This window comes from Stenella coeruleoalba (assembly GCF_951394435.1).
Source record: "Stenella coeruleoalba genome assembly, chromosome: 7".
In the NCBI taxonomy this organism is placed as follows: domain Eukaryota; kingdom Metazoa; phylum Chordata; class Mammalia; order Artiodactyla; family Delphinidae; genus Stenella; species Stenella coeruleoalba.
Window position 1 is genome coordinate 115,744,762 of NC_137153.1, and position 23,668 is coordinate 115,768,429.

The 23,668-nt window shown below is 51.2% G+C and overlaps 1 protein-coding gene across 2 annotated transcripts in view; it reads right to left on the reverse strand.

Annotated features, from left to right (window-relative positions):
- The window catches only part of ZER1 (zyg-11 related cell cycle regulator), a 29,575-nt gene extending 8,387 nt beyond the window's left edge, over positions 1 to 21,188 (reverse strand). The window contains exons 1-9 of one of the 2 annotated variants that reach the window (XM_079926527.1): positions 21,069 to 21,188; positions 9,140 to 9,391; positions 7,693 to 7,843; positions 7,032 to 7,468; positions 6,544 to 6,720; positions 5,118 to 5,232; positions 4,824 to 4,970; positions 4,325 to 4,492; positions 540 to 755 (exon numbers count right to left, since the gene is read on the reverse strand). In XM_079926527.1, coding sequence (XP_079782653.1) covers positions 540 to 755; positions 4,325 to 4,492; positions 4,824 to 4,970; positions 5,118 to 5,232; positions 6,544 to 6,720; positions 7,032 to 7,468; positions 7,693 to 7,843; positions 9,140 to 9,297 — 1,569 coding nt within the window. In that variant the 5' untranslated portion in view covers positions 9,298 to 9,391; positions 21,069 to 21,188. Of the gene's footprint in view, positions 1 to 539; positions 756 to 4,318; positions 4,493 to 4,823; positions 4,971 to 5,117; positions 5,233 to 6,543; positions 6,721 to 7,031; positions 7,469 to 7,692; positions 7,844 to 9,139; positions 9,392 to 21,068 lie in introns of both variants that reach the window. The other variant, XM_079926526.1, reaches the window with a different exon arrangement.
- Positions 21,189 to 23,668: the final 2,480 nt, after the last annotated feature.

The following is a 23,668-nucleotide window of genomic DNA, read 5'->3' on the forward strand; positions in this document are numbered from 1 at the left end:
CCAGGCCCTGTGCTAGGAAGTGCCAGGGACGGGATGATGGAAGGAACAAGCACGGCGTCTCTCCCTACGGAGCTCACAGCCAGTGGGGAGGCTGATGTTAAACAGATAGGCCCTCAGATATTTATTTAATCCCAGTTGGGAAGACATAAGAGGGGCACTTGGTCTGAGGAGGCAGGAGTGACTTGTACAGTGGGACCCAACAGGAGAGTGGAGGGGCTGGGAGAGGATGACAGAGTGTTCTCTAGGTGGAGGAAATCTACGGGTCATCAGCAAGTTTCACCGTTAGGAAATTCTTCCTTTGGAAGTAGCTGTTTTTTTTTGGGGGCGGGGGTGGCTGTTCCACGTGGCACATGGGATCTTAGCTCCCCAGACCAGGGATCGAACCCGCAGCCCCTGTATTGGAAGCTCAGAGTCTTAACCACTGGACCGCCAGGGAAGTCCCAGGAAATTCTTCCTTTGGTCCGGCCCAAATCCTCCCTTTGGGCAGTGGGGCTGTGGAGGAGGGAGGGAGACGCAGCCCCCGCCGCGCGCGCACGCACCACGACAAAGCCCATCTTGCCCACGGCCTCCTTGTGGTCGTTGTCCACCTGGCAGACCAGGGCGTTGCACAGGTGCACGGCGATGCGCTGGATCGACTCGTCCTGCCGCGTGGGGTTGAGGATGCTGAGCAAGAGCTCGTTGACTCGGCGGTACTGGAACTCCAGCTCCTCAGGGATGCTGAAGTTGCAGAGGGTCAGGCAGCAGTTCCGCTGGACCTGGGCGGGGCCAGGAGACAAGCGGAGCACAGTCAGGGTCAGCCTTGGGAGCTGGACTTGAGGGGCTCCCTAGAGGTGTGAGATCATCCAGAGCTGTGGTGGTCCACGAAGGCTGCCTGGAAGAGGAGACTACGAGGCTTTTTTTTTTTTAATATTTTTTAAAAACGTGAACTGTAATATACAGAAGAGTGCATAAAACACAAATGTATAGTTTTGCAAATAATTATAAAGCAAACAAGCTTTTCAACAACCATGTAAACACCATTTGGGTCAAGAAACAACATTGCCAGCACCCAAAAGTCCCCATATGTCCCTTCCTGGTCATAAGCCCCTCTCCCCACGAGAGAGCCCCATCCCTGCCTTTCACTTGAAAGATTCTCTAGCATCTTGTGGCTTTTTGTTCAACCACAGGTTTGCAAGATCAACCGTCTTGTTATAAGTAGCTGAAATGCATTTTTTTTCATTTGCAGTATAGAATTCTAATTTATTTATGCAGTCCACTGCTAGCGGACGTTCGGGTAGACTTCAGTGTTTGGCTACTTCAAACAATGTCCTGTACGTGCATCCTGGTGTCCATGTGTGTGGGCTCCTCTAGGGCACCCACGCGCAGGGTGGAGTTTCTAGGTCACAAGGTGTGCACGTCTTCAGCTTTACCAGGTAACACCAGACTGTTTCCAAGGTGGCTGTACCAGTTTATACTCCCACCAGAAGCACAGAAAAGTTCCAGTCACTCCACATCCTCAATTACTCTTTGTGCTGTCTGTGGGTTTCTTTCTTTCTTTATTTTACAGTGTTCTCAGTGCATTTTCCTCATAATTTCCTTCCATGCTTTCTCAATAGATACTGGAAGTTCACCATACTTCATTACTTATATAAATTAGAGGATATCCTAATCCTCTAATTAACTTGTTAACCCTTGTTAACTCTGTCCTTTTTCTCCCCCACAATATACATATATTTCGTAATTTGAGAAAAAAAATTATTTTAAATCATAAAAGCAATACTTACTATAAAAATTTCAAAAAATACTATCTGAGTAGAAAGTTATAAAGTCCCCCACTTAATTCTTCAGAAGTAATTGCCGTTAAAAGTTTGATGCAGGACTTCCCTGGTGGCGCAGAGGTTAAGGATCCGCCTGCCAATGTAGGGGACACGGGTTCGAGCCCTGGTCCAGGAAGATCCCACATGCCGTGGAGCAACTAAGCCCGTGCGCCACGACTACGGAGCCTGTGCTCTGGAGCCCGCAAGCCACAACTGCTGAGCCCACGTGCCACAACTACTGAAGCCTGCACACCTAGAACCCGTGTCCCACAGCAAGAGAAGCCACCGCAATGAGAAGCCCACGCACCACAACGAAGAGTAGCCCCCGCTCGCCGCAACTAGAGAAAGCCTGCGCACAGCAACGAAGACCCAACGCAGCCAAAAATATTAAAAGAAAAAACAGTTTGATGCACAACCTTCTAGATTTTTCTACCATGGAAATACAAATGTATACTTGGGGGAGGGGAGAGGCGAAAGAAGGTTTTATCCATATTGGTCCAAAACTTCTCTTCACTTATCAACATGCAGGGCCATCCATCTTTCCATGTTAGGATGTACAGATTTACCATCATATCCCATGATGTGGGCAGATCTTACGTTAATCTTTCAGGTCCAGGCCCCTATTGCTAAAACATTTTGGTTGCCTCTGACGTCTTATTTAATCAAAAAGGGAGGATGTACATGTATCTTTTTCCTCTAAAAACATTTCTAACTGTGGAATTTATGCCAAAAGATAAATGCATTCACAGTTTTGGCAGGTTCTGCAAGTTGCCCTGTGAAGAGGTTGTTCAGGTCACACCTCACCAGTGGAAAGTGCGAGTGTGTTCTTCCCCTGACCTTTGTCAACGGACATCATCAATCTCTCGAGTCAAAAAGTGATTATCGGGCTTCCCTGGTGGCACAGTGGTTGAGAATCTGCCTGCCAATGCAGGGGACATGGGTTCGGGCCCTGGTCTGGGAGGATCCCACATGCTGCGGAGCAACTAGGCCCGTGAGCCACAACTACTGAGCCTGCGCGTCTGGAGCTTGTGCTCCGCAACAAGAGAGGCCATGACAGTGAGAGGCCCGCGCACCGCGATGAAGAGTGGCCCCCGCTTGCCACAACTAGAGAAAGCCCTTGCACAGAAACGAAGACCCAACACAGCCAAAAATAACTAAATAAATAAATAAATAAATAAATTTTAAAAAGTGATTATCTTGTTACTTGAATTTCTATTTCTTTGAAAGAGTTTATGAATTTGCGAGTCTTCAGCTAGCATTCTTTTCTCGTTAAAAAAAAAAAAAAAAAAAAGACAAGCCTTTTACCTGATTATAAAATCAATCTCAATGCAGGAAGAACTGTTGCTCTAAGGTCTGGAGTTGGCAGGCAGTGGGAAAGGGGGCCTTCTCATCCCTGCAGAGACTATATCCCCACCAGAGCCTTTCTGGAGGACAATGCAAGAACACGTACCAAATGCTTTAGAAATACACAAACCCACTGCTCCAGCCATTCTCCTTTTTAGACGTGTCTCGTGAGGAGCATCAATTACTTGTATTCAGCAAAGCCTTATTTGAAATAGCAAAACATGAAAAGCAACCTAAATGTTCAACCGTGGGGCTGACTCAGTAAGTGCAGCCCATGTATTCGGGGGAGCCCCGTCCTGCTGCCCCTCGGGGATGGGGCTTGACCACTGCCTCTGAGCCCCAGCACAGAGTCAGCACCAGGGCAGCCTCTCCTTGAATGAGAACACTTCACACTATGCCGACACCAACAATTATGAAGCCGACTTGTTCAAACCAGCTGCCCCGGGGGGAGGAGAGCTGGGATTGGAACGTTCACTTTCTAGTTAGTGCATTTTCTATTACTTGACTTTGTTTTCTAAGCATTAGGTATCTCACTTTGTAATCAGAAAAGAAACAATGCTTTTAAAATTTTGTTGTAAAATGTTTTGTTGATATGGGAGATGTTCACATTTACAAGACACTGTTGAAATGAAAATCCAGGTTATACAACAGTACGCACAGAATGGTCCCATTTACTAAATCAATATGCACAGACTGAAAGCCAGAACAGTAGGTCTCCATCGTTAATCTTGGCTCTCTGTGTGCTGGGATTACGGGTTGTTGTTGTTTTCTTCTTTTATACCTGTAATTTTTCTCCAGTAAAAATTTTGATTACTTTTATAATAAAAGCAGTTATTGAAAAAAATACCCACCTCAGCAGAGTGTCACTGGGCAGGCTAAGGAGTTAGCACGAGCAAAGGCCCAGAGTCAGGAGGACAGGGCCCCTGGGGGAGGGTGGCAGTGGGCGATGGACTGGCCGGGTGGGGCCAGGTCCCAGGGCCCTGAATGCCAGGTCCCAGAGTCTGGCAGCGATGCCGCGGGAAAGGGGGTTGGGGGGGGCGGTACAGAGCCAGGAGAGAAAGGGCGAGAGCAAGCATGGCACCGGGAGGGCTCTGCGAGCCTGCTGGCGAGGCTGGGGCACACAGGGTGAGCAGGAAGTGGGGTGTCTGGGTCAGAGCAGGCAGCGGGTGGGGGCTCACCGTCACCTCCTGGTAGGATTCCATGCCATTCAGCACCACCTGGATGACCTGCCGGCGCAGCTTGATGCTCTGCTCTGAGCGATACTCGGAATTGGTCAGGTAGAAGAGGGCAGCGCTGCCCGTCACTTGAATGTTCTTGTCATACTTGTGGCACTTGAGGGCCGTGATGACCAGCTGTATGAAGACAGAGTACGGGCCGGGGTTGGCCAGACCTGTCCAAGTTGCGCGGGGACAGGCCTGGGGCTGTGAGAGGGGCTTGGATGGTCCTCTGGGGCAGGGCTCAGCCTGATCCTGCTGCCTGAGGGCAGAAGTAGGGGTTGGGGAGCAGAAACTGGGGCAGGCCACGGTCCTGGGACGAGGCCAGTGCTGGGGCAAGTTAGGCACCGCGAGGCGGGGCTGGGGCTTGGGAGGCGGCGCGGCTGGTGTCCTGGGGAAGAGGAGGGGTGTAGAGGAGGGAGTGGTGGGAATGGACCGGAGCCCGAGGGCCCCCAGGGTCGGGACTGACCTTCAGGGCCCGCAGAAGCTGGTTGCAGCGTTCAATGCGTGCGATGTCGAAAAGCAGGTTGATGGCCCGTGAGGTGATCTCCGGCCTGTGCTCCGTGTAGGCCTCGATGGCATTCAGCACCTGTTCCTCATTTTTGTCACCACTCACCTGGAGATGGAGCATGATCAGAACGTCCCAGAAGAGGCCAAGCACTGGGATGCCCGATCCCAGTGCCGCCGTCTCTAGGCCCAGGGCAGACCCCTCCTTCCCTTCTCCCGGGGCACCCCGGTCCTCCCCTCCCCCTCCCCCTCTCACTTTGTAGGCCGGAATGTGCGTGAGGCGGCACAGGGAGGTCTCGAAGAGCCCAAGGAACTGCAGTGGCCTCTTCAGAGCCCGGAACGGCATGATGCTGCTCTTGGAAGGCTCGATGCTGAGGGAAGAGGGTGTTGGGGTGAGTGGCCTGGGGCCCGGGGCTGCCCTGGGTCAGCACAAACAAGGGCCTCTCCCTGGGAGGTGGCAAGGCGTTTCCTTGGGGCCCTCTGCTAGGCCCTCCGGCCTTGTCTATTTTGTTTTTGATTTTTTTTTTGGCTGTGTTGGGTCTTCGTTGCTGAGCACAGGCTTTCTCCAGTTGTGGCGAGCAGGGGTTACTCTTTGTTGCGGTGCACGGGCTTCTCACTGGGGTGGCTTCTCCTGTTGCAGAGCACGGGCTCCAGGCATGTGGGCTTCAGTAGTTGTGGCACGCGGGCTCAGTAGTTGCGGCAGGCGGGCTCAGTAATTGCGGCACGCAGGCTCAGTAGTTGTGACACCTGGGCTCAGTAGTTGTGGCACGCGGGCTCAGTAGTTGTGGCATGCAGGCTCAGTTGTAGTGGCACGCGGGCTCTAGCGCGCAGGCCCAGCAGTTGTGGCGCACGGGCTTAGTTGCTCCGCAGCACATGGGGTCTTCACGGACCAGGGTTCGAACCCGTGTCCCCTGCATTGGCAGGAGGATTCTTATCCACTGTGCCACCAGGGAAGCAGAGAAGTCCCTTTTTTTTCTTTTAAAGGCAGGGGACGGACAGAGACCCCACCTCTTGATGGGAGGGTGACAAGGTCACACTGTAGAGAACATGTGGGATAGGAGATACTGTTGCAGCCATCTTTGGAGAATCTTATCTGCCATTCTAGTGAGGATGTGTCACCTTTAGGTTCCCCCAGCAGTCATGAAGGGACATGCCCATCAACCAAACCCCACTCCATTCCGGTCGGGGAGAGGGTTTACAGCCAGTGACAGCTGGATGGGTTTGAATCAGCTCTCTCCTCCAAACAACGAACCTGGGGACCAGCCTGTCTGCCGCAACACCTAACGAGTGGCGGGTATGCTGGCCTTACCTTAATACCACCACACCAGCTCCGGCCCGTCTGAGCGCCGTAATCTCCCAGTCACTCCCCGTGCAGTACCTCCAGCCTTTGCACATGCTGTCTCCTCTGCTAGAACACCCTTCCTCTGGCAAACTCAGAATGAGCTTTCTGCACAGCCTGGGTGCCATTCCTCCTCCTCCCTCCTTCCTGACCCTCAGGGCAACCCCGGAGCCCTGTGCAGCCCTAATAATGACCCGTCTGTCCCCACTAGCTCACACAGACTCGGGAGGGTCTGATTTGTTTCTTTCTGTCCAGCATCCAGGACAAGCACTTGACAGAGGGGCACTTGGTCAATGCCTGTTGAATGATACCCTGCTAGCAAACATGGCAGGTGGATCCCCACCTGGTCTGTCCTGCATCCTCGTCCATCTTAGAGATGCTGCAGTTCTCCAGGATCATGTGGCCAGAGATGTCCAGGGACATCAGGTTCCCCAGCTTCTGCACAAAGAGGCTCAGCACCTTGCGAGTCAGCTTGAACTTGTAGTAGCTGGACAGGCGGTCTCGGGAGATGTCCAGGTGTCTGGAGATTGGAGTTGGGGCACAGGTCAGGAGCTGGACACAGACTGGGGCTGCCTCGTAGACCCCTGCTGTTTCAGTCCATGGCAGGGGAGGGCCCATCCCTGTTACAACCACTCCAGGGCGTTCTGGGAAAAAACGTGCTGGGACCCAGGTGCCCTTAACAGCCCCGGTCAGACCAAAACAGTGGGTTTAAGGAATAGGACTGTCTCTTCTATCCCCACCTTCTGCCTGGCCGGGGGCTCAGGAATCTTCTGGGACTGACAATCCGCACCTCCCCACCCCCACCCCGCGAGCTCTGGGCTCGCAGCTCACCGCAGCTTGTGCAACTGGACAATAACACGGATGTGGTCGTCAGACAGGTCCATGTTGTAGAGCACGAGGGACACCAGGCTGTCTTTCCACTGGGTTAGGAAGGCTGCGTCGCTCGTCTGGATGCCCGAGAGGTCCAAGGCGGCCAGCGAGTTGAGCGGCCGCAGCAGGGACTCCACGGGGACCCCATCGATCATGCGGCCCAGGTTGAGGAAGCGCAGGCGGCTAAAGCCCTCGAAGGTGAAGTCCTTGACCAGCACCTGACAGGTGGGGTTGACGAGGCACTCGTCTTCACAGCCCCCCGGGTTCTCCTCCTCGTAGAAGATGTTCGCGCAGCCGAACAGGCTCAGGGACACCAGGGTGTGGCTGAAGCTCCTCAGCGTCTGCAGGCTCTTGGCGGACAGCTTCTCGCAGTTGGTCAGGTACAGCTCCACCAGGTCCTGGAGGCGGGCACAGCCCCGTTATCACCTCTGCACTCACACCCCAGCCTAGGCCTGGCCCTGAGCCACACGTGGGGCTTGGGGAGGGGTCTGCACGAGGGGGAGAGCCCTGGAGGCGCCTCAGGATTCCTGGGCTGGAGGTGACTGGTCCTGCCCCAACTCTGCCTGACCGTCTCAGGGTGGCCTCCCCTGGCCATCCCCGGTGCCTGGTGACCAGGTCTCACCTGCTTGCGAATGGCTTCCAGGTCCTGGTCCTGCACCAGGTCCTCGCGGAGGTGGATTCGGGTGAGGCGGGTGCTGCGGGGGTCCGAGAAGAGGCTGAAGAAGCTCTCATGCGGCTCAAAGTTGCAGGCGGCGTTGACCAGCTCCACATACCTAGGAGGGAAGGAAGCCTGGCTCAGGGGAGGGACCCGCATGCTCCCTTCAAGGCCCAGCACAAGCCCTCCGCTTCCTCTGAAGCCTTCCCTGGCCACCCCGGCAGCAACCTCCACCTCCTCCCCTCCTCTTCCTCACAGCACCTGGTTGGATCCTGACTACCCTACAGATGAGACTAAGGGTGGCCCCAGCACCCAGGAGTCCAAAGGTAGACCAGCTGGTGATAAAGGGGCCTCTAGCAATGGCAAATCCCAAGCTCTTCCCCGCCAAACTGTAGACGCTTCTATAACAAACATACACGTCCACACTCCCCATCTTCTTTAAGCCAGCTCTGACTCCTTGATCAGCCCTTCCCAGAACCCTGTCCAACAGGAAGACTGAGCCGAGGGGTTTGGAGTTCCCAGCTGGGTACAGAGCAAGCGCTCAGCAAAACTCTGTTGAGATACCAGCAGATGCTGGTCTGGTGGAAAAGGCTGTGGAGTCATACACCACCCTGGCTTGGCTGTTCACTACCTGGGCAACTTCACACGAGTAACTGCAATTCCCCAGACCTCAGTTCCTCCATCTGTAAAATGGACACAACTCTGCTCTGCAGTGTCCAATATAGTGCCTGACCCACATTAGATGCTCAGAATGTTTTTACAAGTTGGGCTCTCAGGTCACACACAGGTTCCCACTTTTATATGCAACTGTCTGGTCTAACAATTTCCCTCTGGGCATCTGGACCGAACCTCCAGCAGTCAGGCCTGTGTATCATCCTTCTAGGAGCCTCTATTAGTGGGGAGTCCCTTGGAGAAGCCACATAGCGATTTTCTGAATGATCTGATCCCTGCTCAGGGGTCCATTATTCCGGCACTGGTGCATAAATATGTATGTATTCAGGTTCACACACAGACACGTGTTCACAGGCACAGGTGCATCATGTGTGTACGCACACGCGTGTGCGTACACAAATACACACACAGGACAGCATATAACTCCTTCATTTATATTATAGGAGAGGTTTCTACACCCTCTCATAGGTGTAATGCATACTTGCAGTTTTACACTCAAACGTACCCTGTGCTGCAGAAGCCCACGTGTGTGCAAACACATTCCTTCACGTGCGCCCCCCTCCACACACATACCAACATGCGCAATTACAACTTTACGGTTATGGAGGGGCCAGTGTTCTCTTGCACCCACGGATACCCACGTGTGTGCATATCGCCACGGGGGGCACACACAATGCTCCCGATCTCTCGCACACACTCATGCTGAGGCTCAGGCCCCTGCCCCAGCCCCACGCCTGCTCACTCGTTGACGAGCCGGTCACAGATCTCGCTGGGCAGGAAGATGTCTGGATGGAGCCGCAGAGTCTCCTTGTCCAGCAGGTAGCCCAAGGTACCATCCAGGTTGCGCAGGCAGAAGTCAGTGCAGAGGGCCATCAGGGACTCAGGGGTGTCTGACGCCATGCTGGGAGCAGACAGGTAGGCCACTCTGGGACAGGGGCCCCCAGGGGCAATGGTGACTCCCTGACACTCACAGGATCATTAGCTGAGCCACGGCCTGGGGAACGGGAAAGAAGCTAAGTGAGCCATGCATAAGGGCCAGAACTACCAGCTGCCCTATGTCCATTCTCTAGTAGAAAAACTGAGGCCCCTGGATGGTACATACAAGCTAGCAGCTTAGCAGGGTCAGGGCCCGGGACTCCTGATTCCTCCCTTCCCTGCCCTGCTGTGCTACCACCTACATGTGATTTGACCTGCAAAGAGCAGGGGGCGTTGTCTGAGCATTTCCATGACCTCCCACTGTCTGTGGGCAGATGTGTGTGTTGGGGACCCAGTGCTTGGGTGGGGATTACAGGGGATTTTTTTTGGCCACACCACACAGCTTGTGGGATATTAGTTCCCTGACCAGGGATTGAACCCGGGCCACGGCAGTGAAAGCACCGAGTCCTAACCACTGGACCGTCAGGGTGGTGTCCGTTGCTGTGTGTGTGTGAGTGAGTGTGTGTGTGTGTGTGTGTGTGTGTGTGTGTATAACCTGCATATAGCTGTCACTGTTTGAATGCTTAGTATGTGCCAGGGCTTTAAAGACACGTCATCAGTGAATCTCATTGTATATGATTAAGAATGAAGGCTCCTCACGAGAGCAATGAAAATATACTTCCACATAAAAGTTGTACATAGTGGTATTATCCATAATAGTCAAAATGGAAACAATTCAAATGCCCATCAACTGATAAACGGATAGACAAAAACATGGTATAGCCATGTAATGGAACCTTATTTAGCAATAACAGGAATGAAAAGTACTGACACACGCTACAACACTGCACCTTAAAAACGTTATGCTAGGGCTTCCCTGGTGGTGCAGTGGTTGAGAGTCCGCCTGCCGATGCAGGGGACGCGGGTTCGTGCCCCGGTCCGGGAAGATCCCACGTGCCGCGGAGTGGCTGGGCCCGTGAGCCATGGCCACTGAGCCTGCGCGTCCAGAGCCAGTGCTCCGCAACGGGAGAGGCCACAACGGTGAGAGGCCCGCGTACCGCAAAAAAAAGAAAAACGTTATGCTAAGTGAAAGAAACCAGTCACAAAAGGCCACATATTTTATGATTCCATTTGTATGAAATGTTTAGCCAGAACAGGCAAACCTACAGAGACAGAAGTAGATTAGTGGTTGCCTGGGGCTAAGAGGTTGGTGTGGGGGCGGGGATGGGGAGTGACTGCTAATGGCTGTGGATTTCTTTTGGGGGGGAAGAAAATGTTCTAAAATTGACTGTGGTGATGGTTGCACAACTCTGTGAATATCCCCGAAACCCACTGAACTGTCTACTTTAAATACATGAACTGTATGGCATAGGAATTACACCTCAATAAAACTGTTATTAAAAAAGTAAGGTCTTGGGCTTCCCTGGTGGGGCAGTGGTTAAGAATCTGCCTGCCAATGCAAGGGACATGGGTTCAAGCCCTGGCCTGGGAAGATCCCACATGCTGCGGAGCAACTAAGCCCGTGCGCTACAACTACTGAGCCTGAGCTCTAGAGCCCGCAAGCCACAACTACTGAAGCCTGCACGCCTAGAGCCCGTGCTCCACAGCGAAAAGCCATGACAATGAGAAGCCCGCGCACGGCAACGAAGAGTAGCCCCCACTCACCACAACTAAAGAAAGTTTGTACACAGCAACGAAGACCCAACACAGCCAAAAATAAATAAATAAATTTATTTATTTATTAAAAAAAAAAAGTAAGGTCTTGGGACTTCCCTGGTGGTCCAGTGGTTAAGACTCCGTGCTCCCAATGTTGGGAGCCTGGGTTTGATTCCTGGTCAGGGAACTAGATCCCACATGCTGCAACTAAAGATCCCACATGAGGCAACGAAGACCCTGTGTGCTGCAAATCAGACCCAGCACAGCCAAATAAATTAATTAAAAAAAAAAAAGTAAGCTCTCATCAGACAGAGAAACACAAATACTGTATGATATCACTTACATGTGGAATCTAAAAAATAGAACAAACTAATGAATATAACAAAAAGGAAACAGACTCACAGAAATAGAGAACAAACTAGTGGTTACCAGTGGGGAGAGGGAAGGGGAAGGGGCAAGACAGGGGGAGGGGAGTAACAGGTACAAACTATCATGTATAAAATAGTTTATAAGGATATATTGTACAACATAGGGAATACAGCCAATATTTTATAGTAACTATAAATGAAGTGTAACCTTTAAAACTGTGAATCAGTATGTTGTACACCTGTAACATATAATCTTGTACATGAACTATACCTCAATAAAAAAAAAGTGAAGTCTCCTACTACCTTCATGACCTTGAGATAGGTAAAGATTTCTTAAGTAGGACTCATAAGGGAAAAATGATAAACTGATATGCACCGAAGTGAAGAATGTTCGTTCATATACACACAAAAATTAATTTGACATGGACCACAGACCTATACGTGAAAGGCAAAACGATAGGTTTCTAGAAGAAAACATAGGAGTATATCTTTATGATTTTCGAGTAGTCAATAATTTCTTAAATAGGTCACAAAAAAAACCAGAGAGAAACTGATAAATTGGACTGCCTCAAAATTTAATGTTCTTTTCATCAAAAGGTACCATTAAGAAAGAGAAAAGGCAAGGGACCTCCCTGGTGGCGCAGTGGTTAAGAATCCGCCTGCCAGTCCAAGGGACATGGGTTCGAGCCCTGGTCTGGGAAGATCCCACATGCCGTGGAGCAACTAAGCCTGTGAGTCACAGCTACTGAGCCTGTGCTCCAGAGCCCGCGAGCCACAACTACTGAGCCCACGTGCCACGACTACTGAAGCCCATGCACCTAGAGCCCATGCTCCACAACAAGAGAAGCCGCTGCAATGAGAAGCCCGCACACCGCAATGAAGAGTAGCCCCCGCTTGCCGCAACTGGGCAACGAAGACCCAGCGCAGCCAAAAATAAATAAATAAATAAATTTATAAAAATAGGAAAAAAAAAGAAAGAAAAGGCAAGCCACAAACTAGAAGCGTTTCCAATAATATATCCAACAAAAGGCTTGTATTCAGAATATATAAACAACTTCTACAGATCAGGACATAGCATCCAGTTAAAAAATAGGCAAAGGACTTGAACAGGCGTTTCATAAAGGATAAAGAAATGCGCAATAAACGTAAAGGAAAGGAGAACCATAATGAGATACCATTTTGCACCCACCAGAAAGGTTCCATTGGAAACAACAGTAATACAGGCAACACCCAGCTTGTGTTATAGTGAAGCTATGGAACGAGGGGAAGTTACCCACACTGCTGGTGGGAGTGTGAATTGGTGTGAACTGGCAGTGTAACGAATACTGTGTGACACTATCTACTAAAGCTGAACAAACACATATGTTCAGTGTTCAGCAGCTCCACTACCAGATATACACCCATCAGCAGTGCATATAAATGTTCACAAAAAGACACAGACAAAATGTCCACAGCAGCACGATTCCTGATAGAACAGAACCTAAATGTCCACTGACATGAGAATGAACATTAGGGTCCACTCACCAGGGAAACACTACACAGCAATGAGAATGCACCACCTCACAACAGCTTGGATGGACCTCACAATGTTTAGTGAAAGGAGCCAGACGCAAAAGAGTGTATACTCATACACTGAATGAACCCATTTATGTTTTACTCCCTTAAGTTAAAAAACAGGAAAATCTGGGACTTCCCAGTGGTCCAGTGGTTAGGACTGCACGCTTCCACTGCAGGGGGTATGGGTTCGATCCCTGGTTAAGGAACTAAGGTCCTGTATGCCGGTGGCAGGGCAAAACAAACAAACAAAATAAAAAAAAACAGGAAAATCTAATCTGTGGTGGCAGAAGTCAGGACTGTGGTTACTTTGGGGGTTTGGTTCGGAGCTAAGAAGCTTCTAGTCCCTTATCTGAGTGCTGGGCATACAGGCATGTGCACTTTGTGAATATTCAGGGAGCTGTATATTATGACGTGTGCACTTTTAAAAATGTATACTGCGATTCAACTAAAAGTTAAGAAAATGGCCTGGACACCTAAGAGGTCCACGTTTAAAAGGAATTCGGGGTTCAGCGAAGTAACGATCTAACTGACTATGCATCCTCAGCTACAATAAGTGGCTAGGAGAGAATGAAAACTGAACCTTCACATTCAAGTTGAGTGAACAAGATAGAAAACAATCCACCATTTATAGACCTGAGGACAGTCAGGAATTAGTCCCAAACCTTTTTCCTATGAGAGTTTACATCAGAAAGGGGAAAAAATAGGCAAAATGAATCTATGGTGTTAGAAGTAAGGGTGGTGATTACCTTTGCAGGGAGGCAGTAATTAGAAAGTGACAGGGGGGCCTCTGGGAGGGCTGGGACAGGTGTTTACACCTGTGGAAATTCATCAAACTGTCTGCTCATGCTTTGTGGTCCTTTCCTTATCTATATTATCCTTCAGTAGCTATTGCTTTTTTTCCCTTTAAGTGAAGGCTCTAGGTTAGACAGATCTATGTTTCAATCCAGTTCCACAATTCACGGGTCTATTACTTAACCTCTCTGGACCTCAGTTTCCTCGCCTGGAAAGTGGGGACAATAATCCCCACTTCACAGGGCTGTTGGGAAAATGCCTCATCTCAAGCTTGAGATGACTCAGTGCACAACAAATGGTGCTTATGAGCCCACCTTACAGATGAGGAAACTCAAGCTCAGAGAGAGGGTCTACTCTGTCCAAACTGGCATGTGCACCTCATCTCGTGGAGGGTTATGCAGGAGCTCAGTTTGCCCCTGGCTTCTTGGAGCCTCCTAGTCCACATGTGAGCCTTCCAGGATGCTCAGGAAACCGAGTGGGCGCCACAGAACGCTGTGCCCTTTGCAGTGGCCAGCTCTCAATTCCGGCAGCACCACTCACTGGTGACCGTGCTCTAAGAGCTCTGGAGCCAGGCCGACCCAGCTCCAAGTCTCAGCCCTGCTGCATAAGAGCCGGTGAACTTGGGCAAGTGCCTTCACCTCTGTGCCTCAGTTTCTTCTCTAAAATAGAGAACACTGTGTGCAGATGGACACGGAACAATACAGAAAGGGCTTAGCGTGGTGCCTGGCACATAGTAACTGCTCACTAAGAGGCAGCTTTCATCATCAACATCCCTTTCTCCTGCCTCACCTGCCCTGGGCCCTAGAGCAAGGTCTGTTCCTGCCCAGCTCCAGGCCCTTGCTTCTCAGGCCTGGGTCTCCTGCCGCGAGGCCCACTGTGCCAGCTGCCCCAGTGGTGCCATGACACCCTCGAGGAAAAGCACAAGAAACAGGCTGCCTGGACCCTGGGCATGGCCTTCCTTTGCCTGCACTCACTTTCAGATCTTGACCCAGAAGGAGCACCGCTGGCAGGGAGACATGCCCTGCTGGAAACTGCCAAGTCCAATCTCTTCAAGCAGTCACTCGGGGCTTCCAGAAGTGGGACCAGCTCTGCGGCCTACTCACCACCCCCCGACCCCCTACTCCCGCTGAACTGGCCTCCTTCGTTGTACTGGCAATAGGCCAGAGGCACAAGGTCACCTTCGGACCTTTGGTCATCCACTTTCTGTTCTAAATACTGCTCCTAAACCCCCAAACACATTCATGTCCCTCTTCCAGGAAGCATCTCCCAACCACTCCAGCCCACAATACCTTTGAATTCTCCTCTTGACTCAGCTCATGTCTATGCACCCTCAGGCCTTAGTGTCACTTCCTCCAGGAAGCCTTCCCTGACCCGCCAGGGTGCTCTTGCTGTGTGCCCCCATAGGCCCTACCATAACAACTAACATTTAGGACTGATGCTGTTTTAATTATCCAGTTTCCCTGCCAGACGGCCAGCTGCACGAGGGCAGGAACCGGGCTCTCTCCTCTGACATCATCCCTGTACTTAGCCCAGGGTTAGTGTCTATTGAGCACTGTAGGTCCACGGGTGAGCGAAACCAGACAAGGTCTTTGTCCTCGTGGAGCACATTGGCTCTGGAGCGAGACAGATCTCCACCTAAGAAGCACACAAACCCATGCCACGGAACTGGGTCCAGTGCTCTGAAGGAGAGGGTGGGACCTGGGACCCTGGGTGCCCGCGCCAGGGGACCTGCCCTGGACTAGGGAGTCAGGGCAGGCGTCCTTGGAAGTGACATCTCAGCAGCGACCCGAAAGATGAGTCAGAGCTCACTCCGGTGGCGGGGAGAGAAGGGAAAGGCGTTCCAGGAGGAAGGATAAGATGCTCGCAGGCTGAAAGGGCAGAGGGTGTGGGACACTGGCACTATGGGCCCAATACCACGACTACTGGCTGAACGAGGGGCTGCACACCCCATGTGGGTCTGACACGTTGTAGGGTTGCAGCACATGCAGGGAGCCTGGGAGGCAAGGCACGCTCTCAGATTCCCCCTGCCCACCATGCCCAGGACAGTGCTGGGCACCCAGTGGCCACAGTGGAACCCTCACCACTCTGGATGAGAGAGCCGCCAGGGGCTTTGCCCTTTCTGCAGGATGAGCTCAGTCACCCAGGTAGCCACTCTGCCCTAACCCTGCTCCCCAGGTGGAAGAAACACCACCTTGTCAGCCGCCAAGATCACCAAAAGCCTCCAAAAGATGACCCGGGCAGATGGCACAGATCTGCTAACCACCTTTTCGCAGTGCTGACCCCGCTGCAGGGGGCTGGCGTGAGCCGGAGGAGGAAGGAGCCATCTGTCTTGGCACCAAGGCTGGAGGCCCGGGGGCCGGAGCACCCTGCCACTTGGGCCCCTTCCAGCTACAGCCTGGCACCGGCCAGAGGTGGCCATCTCTACCCACCCCATGCCCAGCCCCTAGGGTTTCTCATTCTTGTGGCAGGCACCAGCCATCTGGGATTCTGGCAACGGGAGATGGAGGGATCTCTGATTATGACAGAAGAGCACACAGTAAGAAGGACCCTGTGTCTTTCTCCATCCCGTCTCTTGCCTGGATCCACCATGAGCTATGACATCCTGGGGGGTGGGGAGCAGTGGAGAGCAAATAGCGGCCACCTCCAAGCTGGTTGCTTCCAGTCTGAGCTCCTTAAGGGGTTTATTTCATACAGTCTCTAACTTAACCAATGGACGACATTGCCTAGGATCCTGTGCTTGCGGCTAGTTCACCATTTATATAACAATCTGTCTAACGACCCCTCCCCCAGCCCACAAGCTCCAGGAGGTCAAGAACACTTTCCGCTTCCACACTCCTGGATCCTCAGGGCCCGGCCTGTGCCTGGCAGGTAACAGAATAAAGGTTTGTTCTTGCCTGAGTTATCACACTAAAATACCGTGAGATAGAGATTGTTACCCGGTTTTCTGACGAAGACACTGAGGCTTGTCTAAAATCACACAACTAGGGACTTCCCTGGTGGTGCAGTTGTTAAGAATCCGCCTGCCAATGCAGGAGACATGGGTTCGAGCCCTGGTCTGGGAAGATCCCACGTGCCGCGGAGCAACTAAGCCCGTGTGCCACAACTGCTGAGCCTGTGCTCTAGAGCCCACGAGCCACAACTACTGAGCCTGCGTGCCACAACTACTGAAGCCCGCATGCCTAGAGCCCGTGCTCCGCAATGAAAGAAGCCACCGCAATGAGAAGCCTACACACCGCAACGAAAAGTAGCCCTTACTCGCCGCAACTAGAGAAAGCCCACGCTCAGCAGTGAAGACCCAACAGAGCCAAAAATAAATAAATAAATAAAATCACACAAGTAACAAGAGTGGGACACAATCCAAACCTAAAGCAAAGCCATGCTTCTCACCAAACTATCCAGTCTTCTGTCCATCCAGTGTAGGGGGAAGAGAATGTGAGGTCCAGAGGAGGGAGCACGGGACCCCACCAGTGTCCTGACCCCCAGCCTCTCTGTTGGCTGAGGGAGCCAGAAGCTCTGAGCCTTGGAGCGGCACCCACCCTGTGAAATATTAACCCAGGAGCTGGGGGGAAAACCCAAACAAATATCCTATTTACAGAGGCTGGAAGCTTTCCAGGAGGGAGTGGATCACAGGCCAGATACTGGGGGTGGGAGGCTGATGTGAAGGGAGCCAAGGCAAGTGCCAGGGGCCCCCTGGGGGCAGGGGTGCAGTTGAGGATCTGAGGGCATCCCGGGGGGTCACTGACCTGCATAGACTAATCTGCAGGGTGGGTTACATTAGGAAGATATGAGGGGGGGATGCGCATCACCCCTCACTGGTGCCACCTGGAGGCAGAGGGCCTTGGGGATACCTGGGTTCCAGGCTGGCAGTCAAACAGTGATCACAGCCATACTGAGCACCGTATTCCAAGGACTCTGCTAAGTACTCCACATGCATCAACTCACTTAATTCTCCCAACAAGTACACGAGGCAGGAATTATAATCGACAACTTACAGATGAGGCAGCTGAGACTCAGTGGTGACGTGACCGGCCACAGACTATGTACGTGTACAAGGGTCTATATGTACCTATCAGTATGTATACATGTATTCACTAGTTTGAGACCCAGAATTCTGAGCTTTCCATGCATGTTTTCATTGAAGCCACAAATAACCTATAAGGACATACTATTCTGTTTTCCAGATGAAGAAACGATGGTTCAAATATGTGCATTAATGTGCCCAAGTCCCCCAGTAAGTGCCTGGCTCTCTCCACCATTATGCTATGGGCAGGAACTGTTTCTCCAAGCCTCAGGTCTCCCTTCTGCAGCATGAGCCTTTGCCTGCTTACAACCTGGAGGGTCCTGGGCCCTGAGCACAGATGATCGGGCATCACCGGTATCTATTCTACAGGCATATATCATTTTTTGACCACAGGACTAGAAGCTTCCTGAGGACGAGACCTAGTGTGACTCATGGGGTCTCCATGACACAGTGAGTGCATGACTGGTTGGTTGCGGGTGAAGGAGCCTCAGCTCCATGAGGTCCCCAGGCAATATTTACCAGCCTCAATATTCATCAGGGTCCTTATCTGTCAATGGGTTGCAAACCTACCACATGGGGCTGCTGAGCAGATGCCATGAAATAATGGCGAGAAGGTGGTGACCAATAATTATGGAGTGATTTCCTAAGAATAATGCTTGGAGAGATCCTTCTGCTCATTTCTGAAGCTGGAAAATCAGCTTCAGGGATTGAACCAGATATAGGATGTTTGTCTCAAAGTAAATGATCCAACAGGGGTCTCTGAACTCGCATTTCGGGGGTCAAGAACAGCTGAGGTACTGAAGCCTTCTGCCCCAAAATAAGTCGCAGAATCCTGGTGGTGCTAATGACAAGAAGAACTGTTTTCAACCTTTGTAGAGAGCTTTAGAATGCACCGAGTTCTTTCATCCTCCCAGTAGCCTTCAGTTAGTGTAGAGATAGGAAAACTGAGGCACAGACAGGGGATAGGACTTGCCCAAGTTCACACAGTGAACCATAGCAGAGCCGGGCTTGAACCCAGCTCCCCAGATGACTAGTCCGCACTTTTACCCACAACAACCGGCTTCAGCACCCTGGCTCTCAGCGTTGGTGTGCTTGACTTTTCGTTTTCAAATCCACTGGCCCAGCTGCCCTGCTCAGCTTATGACCCAGGCCTGATGACATAGTCCAGGCTTAGGGGTTGAGGAGAGAGAGCAACCATTGTTCCACTCCCTATAAGGCATGCTGCAGTCTCAGCCTCTGCTGGGCACATCTAGGATCAACAGTCTCCAGCAAATCCGCCACACACAACCCAACCACACAAACAGAGTCAACATATACTGCCCTTCCCAACCCATCTCCATGTCATATTTATTTCAACACCACCATTTAGCCTATATTATATGGCAGAATAGGGATTTGCTTGCTCTTTAAAAAAAAAAAAGCCCCCATAACCTTCCACTGGTGTGAAAAAAGACAGGACCAAGCCACCATGACAGTGATGTGCAACCACTGTTCCCACTGAGGGGTGACAGCAAGTTTCCACTTTGTCTCCCCCACTGTTCTCCAAAATTCTACTAGTTCAGGGAGGCAGCCAACAGCTGGTGACATCATCAGCTGGTGCTAAAAAGAAAGGCTTTGAGGTAGACACATGCAAATATTTCCTCACCATTGTCATTGCCATCGGCATACCTGCAATGTCCTGAGGATTTAATATGGGCTAAATGATGCACTAAGCGCTTCAGTGCATGACCTCTCATTTAGCCCAACAACCCTATTTTACAGATGCGGACGTTGAGGTGGGAAAAGGTGAGTTGAAAGTGAAACTGACTGCTGGCTACTATAGCTCTGTGGGTGGTACTTGACTTGGCTGCTTGACTCGCCCAAGTTCTCACAACCAAAAAGTAAGTGGCATGACCAGATTTAACTACAGTGTTCTGTGACTGTCCTTTTAAAATTTATTCCATCAGTGGCCATTATAAAGGTGGAGAAAGGGTACTTACAATGCCAGGCCAGAGCACAATGTCCATTTGTCATCTAGAACATATTTTCTCTGAACACCAGACACTTCAAATTAATACAGTTCTGAAAGGGTGCCCCATTAGACACCCTGTGACCCTGCATCACATGAACAGCCCCTGATATCCTCCCCACCAATATCTGGCCCCTACTCTTCTCTGATTTCCTTGTCAACCACTCTTCCTCTCCTTCACTCTGCTCCAGCCCTATTGTCCTCCTGCTGGTTTTTAAAATCATCAGATATACTACCTCAGGACCTTTGCGCTTGCTGCATGGCTTGCTCCCTCCCTCCCTTCAGGTCTTTGCTCAGATATCACTTTATTAGAGCCCTTCTCTGACCACCCTCTATAAAAAGGGCAACTCCACTCTCTGGCCCTTACCGTGGCCCTTCCTGCTCTATTTTTCTCCACCCTACATATATTTTTCTCCTCCTTACATATATTTCTGATTTGCTGAATGAACTAGTGAACTGAAACAGAGAGACCCCCTCACCACTGGCAACCACCTCCTGCCCTAAGTACACTCTCCTGTGACCCTTTTCAAAGCTGTCCTCAATGCTCATTCTAACCAGTTTGAACCCTGAAGAGAAACATTCTGTAGGAAAGATCATATGGGGTGATTTTTCCATGGAGGCATCAGGCATTCCCCCTCTGATTTAAAAATCAAATGTGCTGACAGGCACAAAGACTGGAAGTCTTGGACTCCTTGGGCCAAAAAGCAGCCAAGTCAAGTTCCACCCACAGAGCTATAGCAGCCAGCAGTCAGTTTCACTTTCAACCCACCTATCAGGCTCCCTTGGCCCTTAGGTTTGCTACCACCCCATCCCTTTGCCACCCTGTTGGATTTCCCCGCGCCTTGTCATCCCTGAGCTTTCAAGCACTGCTTTGGGGAAACTTAAGCTCATCCAACAGGTAGGAGGGGCAGAGGCTGCCTCTTTCAGCCCTGCATCTATCCCCCATTTTGTAGGGGCATGAGACAGGGCGTCATTTTCTTTCTGGAGGAAGGGTGCTCACTTTTAAAGGCATGTTTCTCAGACCTGGCAGCAGAGGTAGAGAAGGGAGTCCTCCCACCACTGGCCGAGATGGACCTTTGCAAATGGTTGCAGCGGCGATGGTGAGGCACCGGAGGCAAGAAGGGAAGGGGGGAGGACGCAGAGATATCCCTTGGCCCCGGGAGCGGACGGGATGCTTCCTCGGCGAGGAGGAGCGGAGGATGCGGCCCGGGAGATGCTGGGGAGGCATGGGATCTAGTCGGGCTAGGGCCGGGGTCTGCGGAAGACGAGGGTCGGAGGGGTGGAGCTTGGGATCCCACGGACAGGAGCCGGGGGCGAGATGGGGGTCGCGCCGGGGGGACTCCGTGGCCATTACCTTGCCCTTAGGGCGGCGGGCGGGGCTGAGGGACGCCGGGTGCTGGCTCCGGGGCCCGGCCCCTCCCCCGATCCGGCTCCTACGGCTCGCAGCCTGCAGCTGCCGCCGCCTCCGCTGTCAACAAACCCGGGGCGCGTCACTTCCGGGGCCGCCCCTTAGCAACAGCTAACGGGTTCCCCCGACGGGTCCCGCGGCGAACGAGGGCGGCGGCGGCCGAAGGTTCCGGAGCCCCGCGGCGGCTCTTCTCCCGGACACCGGTTGGGTCTGCGGGTGGAGGAGGGAGCGGTTGGTCCCCACCCCAGTCCTCAGCGCGCTTCTCACGGGCTCTCGCTGGGCTGGGGGAGCTGGGGAGGACCCGCTCGGTGACACCGGCTTCCGGGCCCGCTCTGCCTTGCGGTTTCCCGGAGTCCAGGGAATGATTAAGGGCGGACTGACTCCACCTTCCTCGTCAGCACGGACATGCCTCCAGCGCCAGCCCCTACATCCAGCGCCCTATTGAACATCTATCCCTGGCTTATCCGCAGGTAGCTCGCACCCACGCGTCCAAAAGCGGTCACCATCTTCCCCCCGAAACGCGCTGCTACTTCTCCAGCTAGTTAATGCGCCCTCCAGGCAACGCGGCTGTCACCTGGGAAATGGGGAGTCGGCCTTGGCCCCTGCGTTTCCCTTAGCTCCTCTTCCAGTCGCCAAGTCCTAAGGATCTCTCAAACCAGCCCCTCCCCTCCTCCGCCAGTAGTGCCCGACTCTGTCCACCATCATTTCTCCTTTGGATTTCTGCAACAGCCTCCTAACAGAACTCCCGGCTCCCTCCCCTCATTCTCTCCACAGTTCGACAGTGAATTTTCCAAAACCAATAAATCTGATCACAGCACCCCGCTGCTTATAACCCTTATGGTAGACAAGGATGATCTGTCCCCCGTCTCTCTCCCCACCCTCTTCCCTTATTTGCCCCCCCCCCCCCACGCTTTCATTCTCCAATTCAGACAGTTTAAAGCAATTTTGGTTCTTTTAATGATCCTCTTCTCTTACATAGGCTCAAATAATTTCTTCCCTACTAAACACTTTTCTTGCTCCCATCTGTATCCTCGTCCTTCTGGTCTCAGTTTAGATGCTGTTTTCTTGACGAACCCTTTCTTGACACGACCCTCCTAATAACCACTTTTGTGGATGTTTTCGTTCTGCACAGTATCTTTTAGTCTTTAACTATGTGTAAGCATGTTTGTGCAATTTTGAATCCTTTAAAAAGCCTTTTGATTTTGAATTCTCAAAACAAGATGTTCTTGTTTAAATAAAAAATCTAAACATTACAGAAATATAGGGTGGAAAAAATGAAAAGTCCCATTCAAACCCTAACCCAACCCCAATTTCATTCTCTTCCCCAGGGGGCACCACTCTTTAACAGTTTGGTGAGTATCCCCTTAGTCGTTTAAAAATATGCATGCAAGAGCTAAAACTATAAAATTCTTAGGAGAAAATAAAGGCAGAAGTCTTTGTGATTTAGGGTTAGGCAATGGTTTCTTAGGTATGACACCAAAAGCATAAGCACAAGAGAAAAAAATAGACAAACTGGATTTCATCAAAATTAAAAACTTTCGGGCTTCCCTGGTGGCGCAGTGGTTGAGAGTCCGCCTGCCAATGCAGGGGACACGGGTTCGTGCCCCGGTCCAGGAAGATCCCACATGCCGCGGAGCGGCTGGGCCCGTGAGACATGGCCGCTGAGCCTGCGTGTCCGGAGCCTGTGCTCCGCAACGGGAGAGCCCACAACAGTGAGAGGCCTGCGTACCGCAAAAAAAAAAAAAAAAAAAAAAAAATTAAAAACTTTTGTGCTTCAAAGGGCACTATCAAGAAAGTGAAAACACAACTCACAGAATGGGAGAAGATATTTGCAAATCACATATCTGGTAAAGAACTAGTAATCCAGACTATATAAAGAATTTATGACTAAATAATAAAAAGACAAGTAACCTAATGTAAAATAGGCAAAAGAGCTGACTAGACATTTCTCCAAAGAAGATACGCAAATGGCCAAGAAGCACACGAAATTATACTCGACATCATTAGTCATCAGGAAAATGTAAATCAAAACCTCAAAGAGATACAACTTCATATCCTAGGATGGATACAATCAAAGAGATAGACAATAACAAGTATTGGCCAGGATGTGGAGAACTGGGAACCCTCCTACGTTGCTGATGGGAACTTAAAATGGTGCAGCAGCTTTGGAAAACAGTTTGGCAGTTCTTCAAAAAAGTTAAACATAGCGTTATCATATAACCTTGCAATTCCACTTCTAAGTATATACCCAAGAGAAAATTTTCACAGCACCATTATTCATAATAGACAAGAAGTAGAAATAACCCAAATGTCCTTCAACTGGTGAATGAATATGATATGGAATAATATAGTCATACGATGGAATATTATTTGGTGAGAAAAAGGAATGAAGTAGTGATACATGCTACAATATGCATGGGACTTGGTAACATGGTAAATGAAAGATACCAGTCACAAAAGATGATACATTTATGATTATATTCCTATGTCCAGAATACACAAATCTATAGAGACAGAAAGTAGATTAGTGGTTGCCTAGGGCTGAG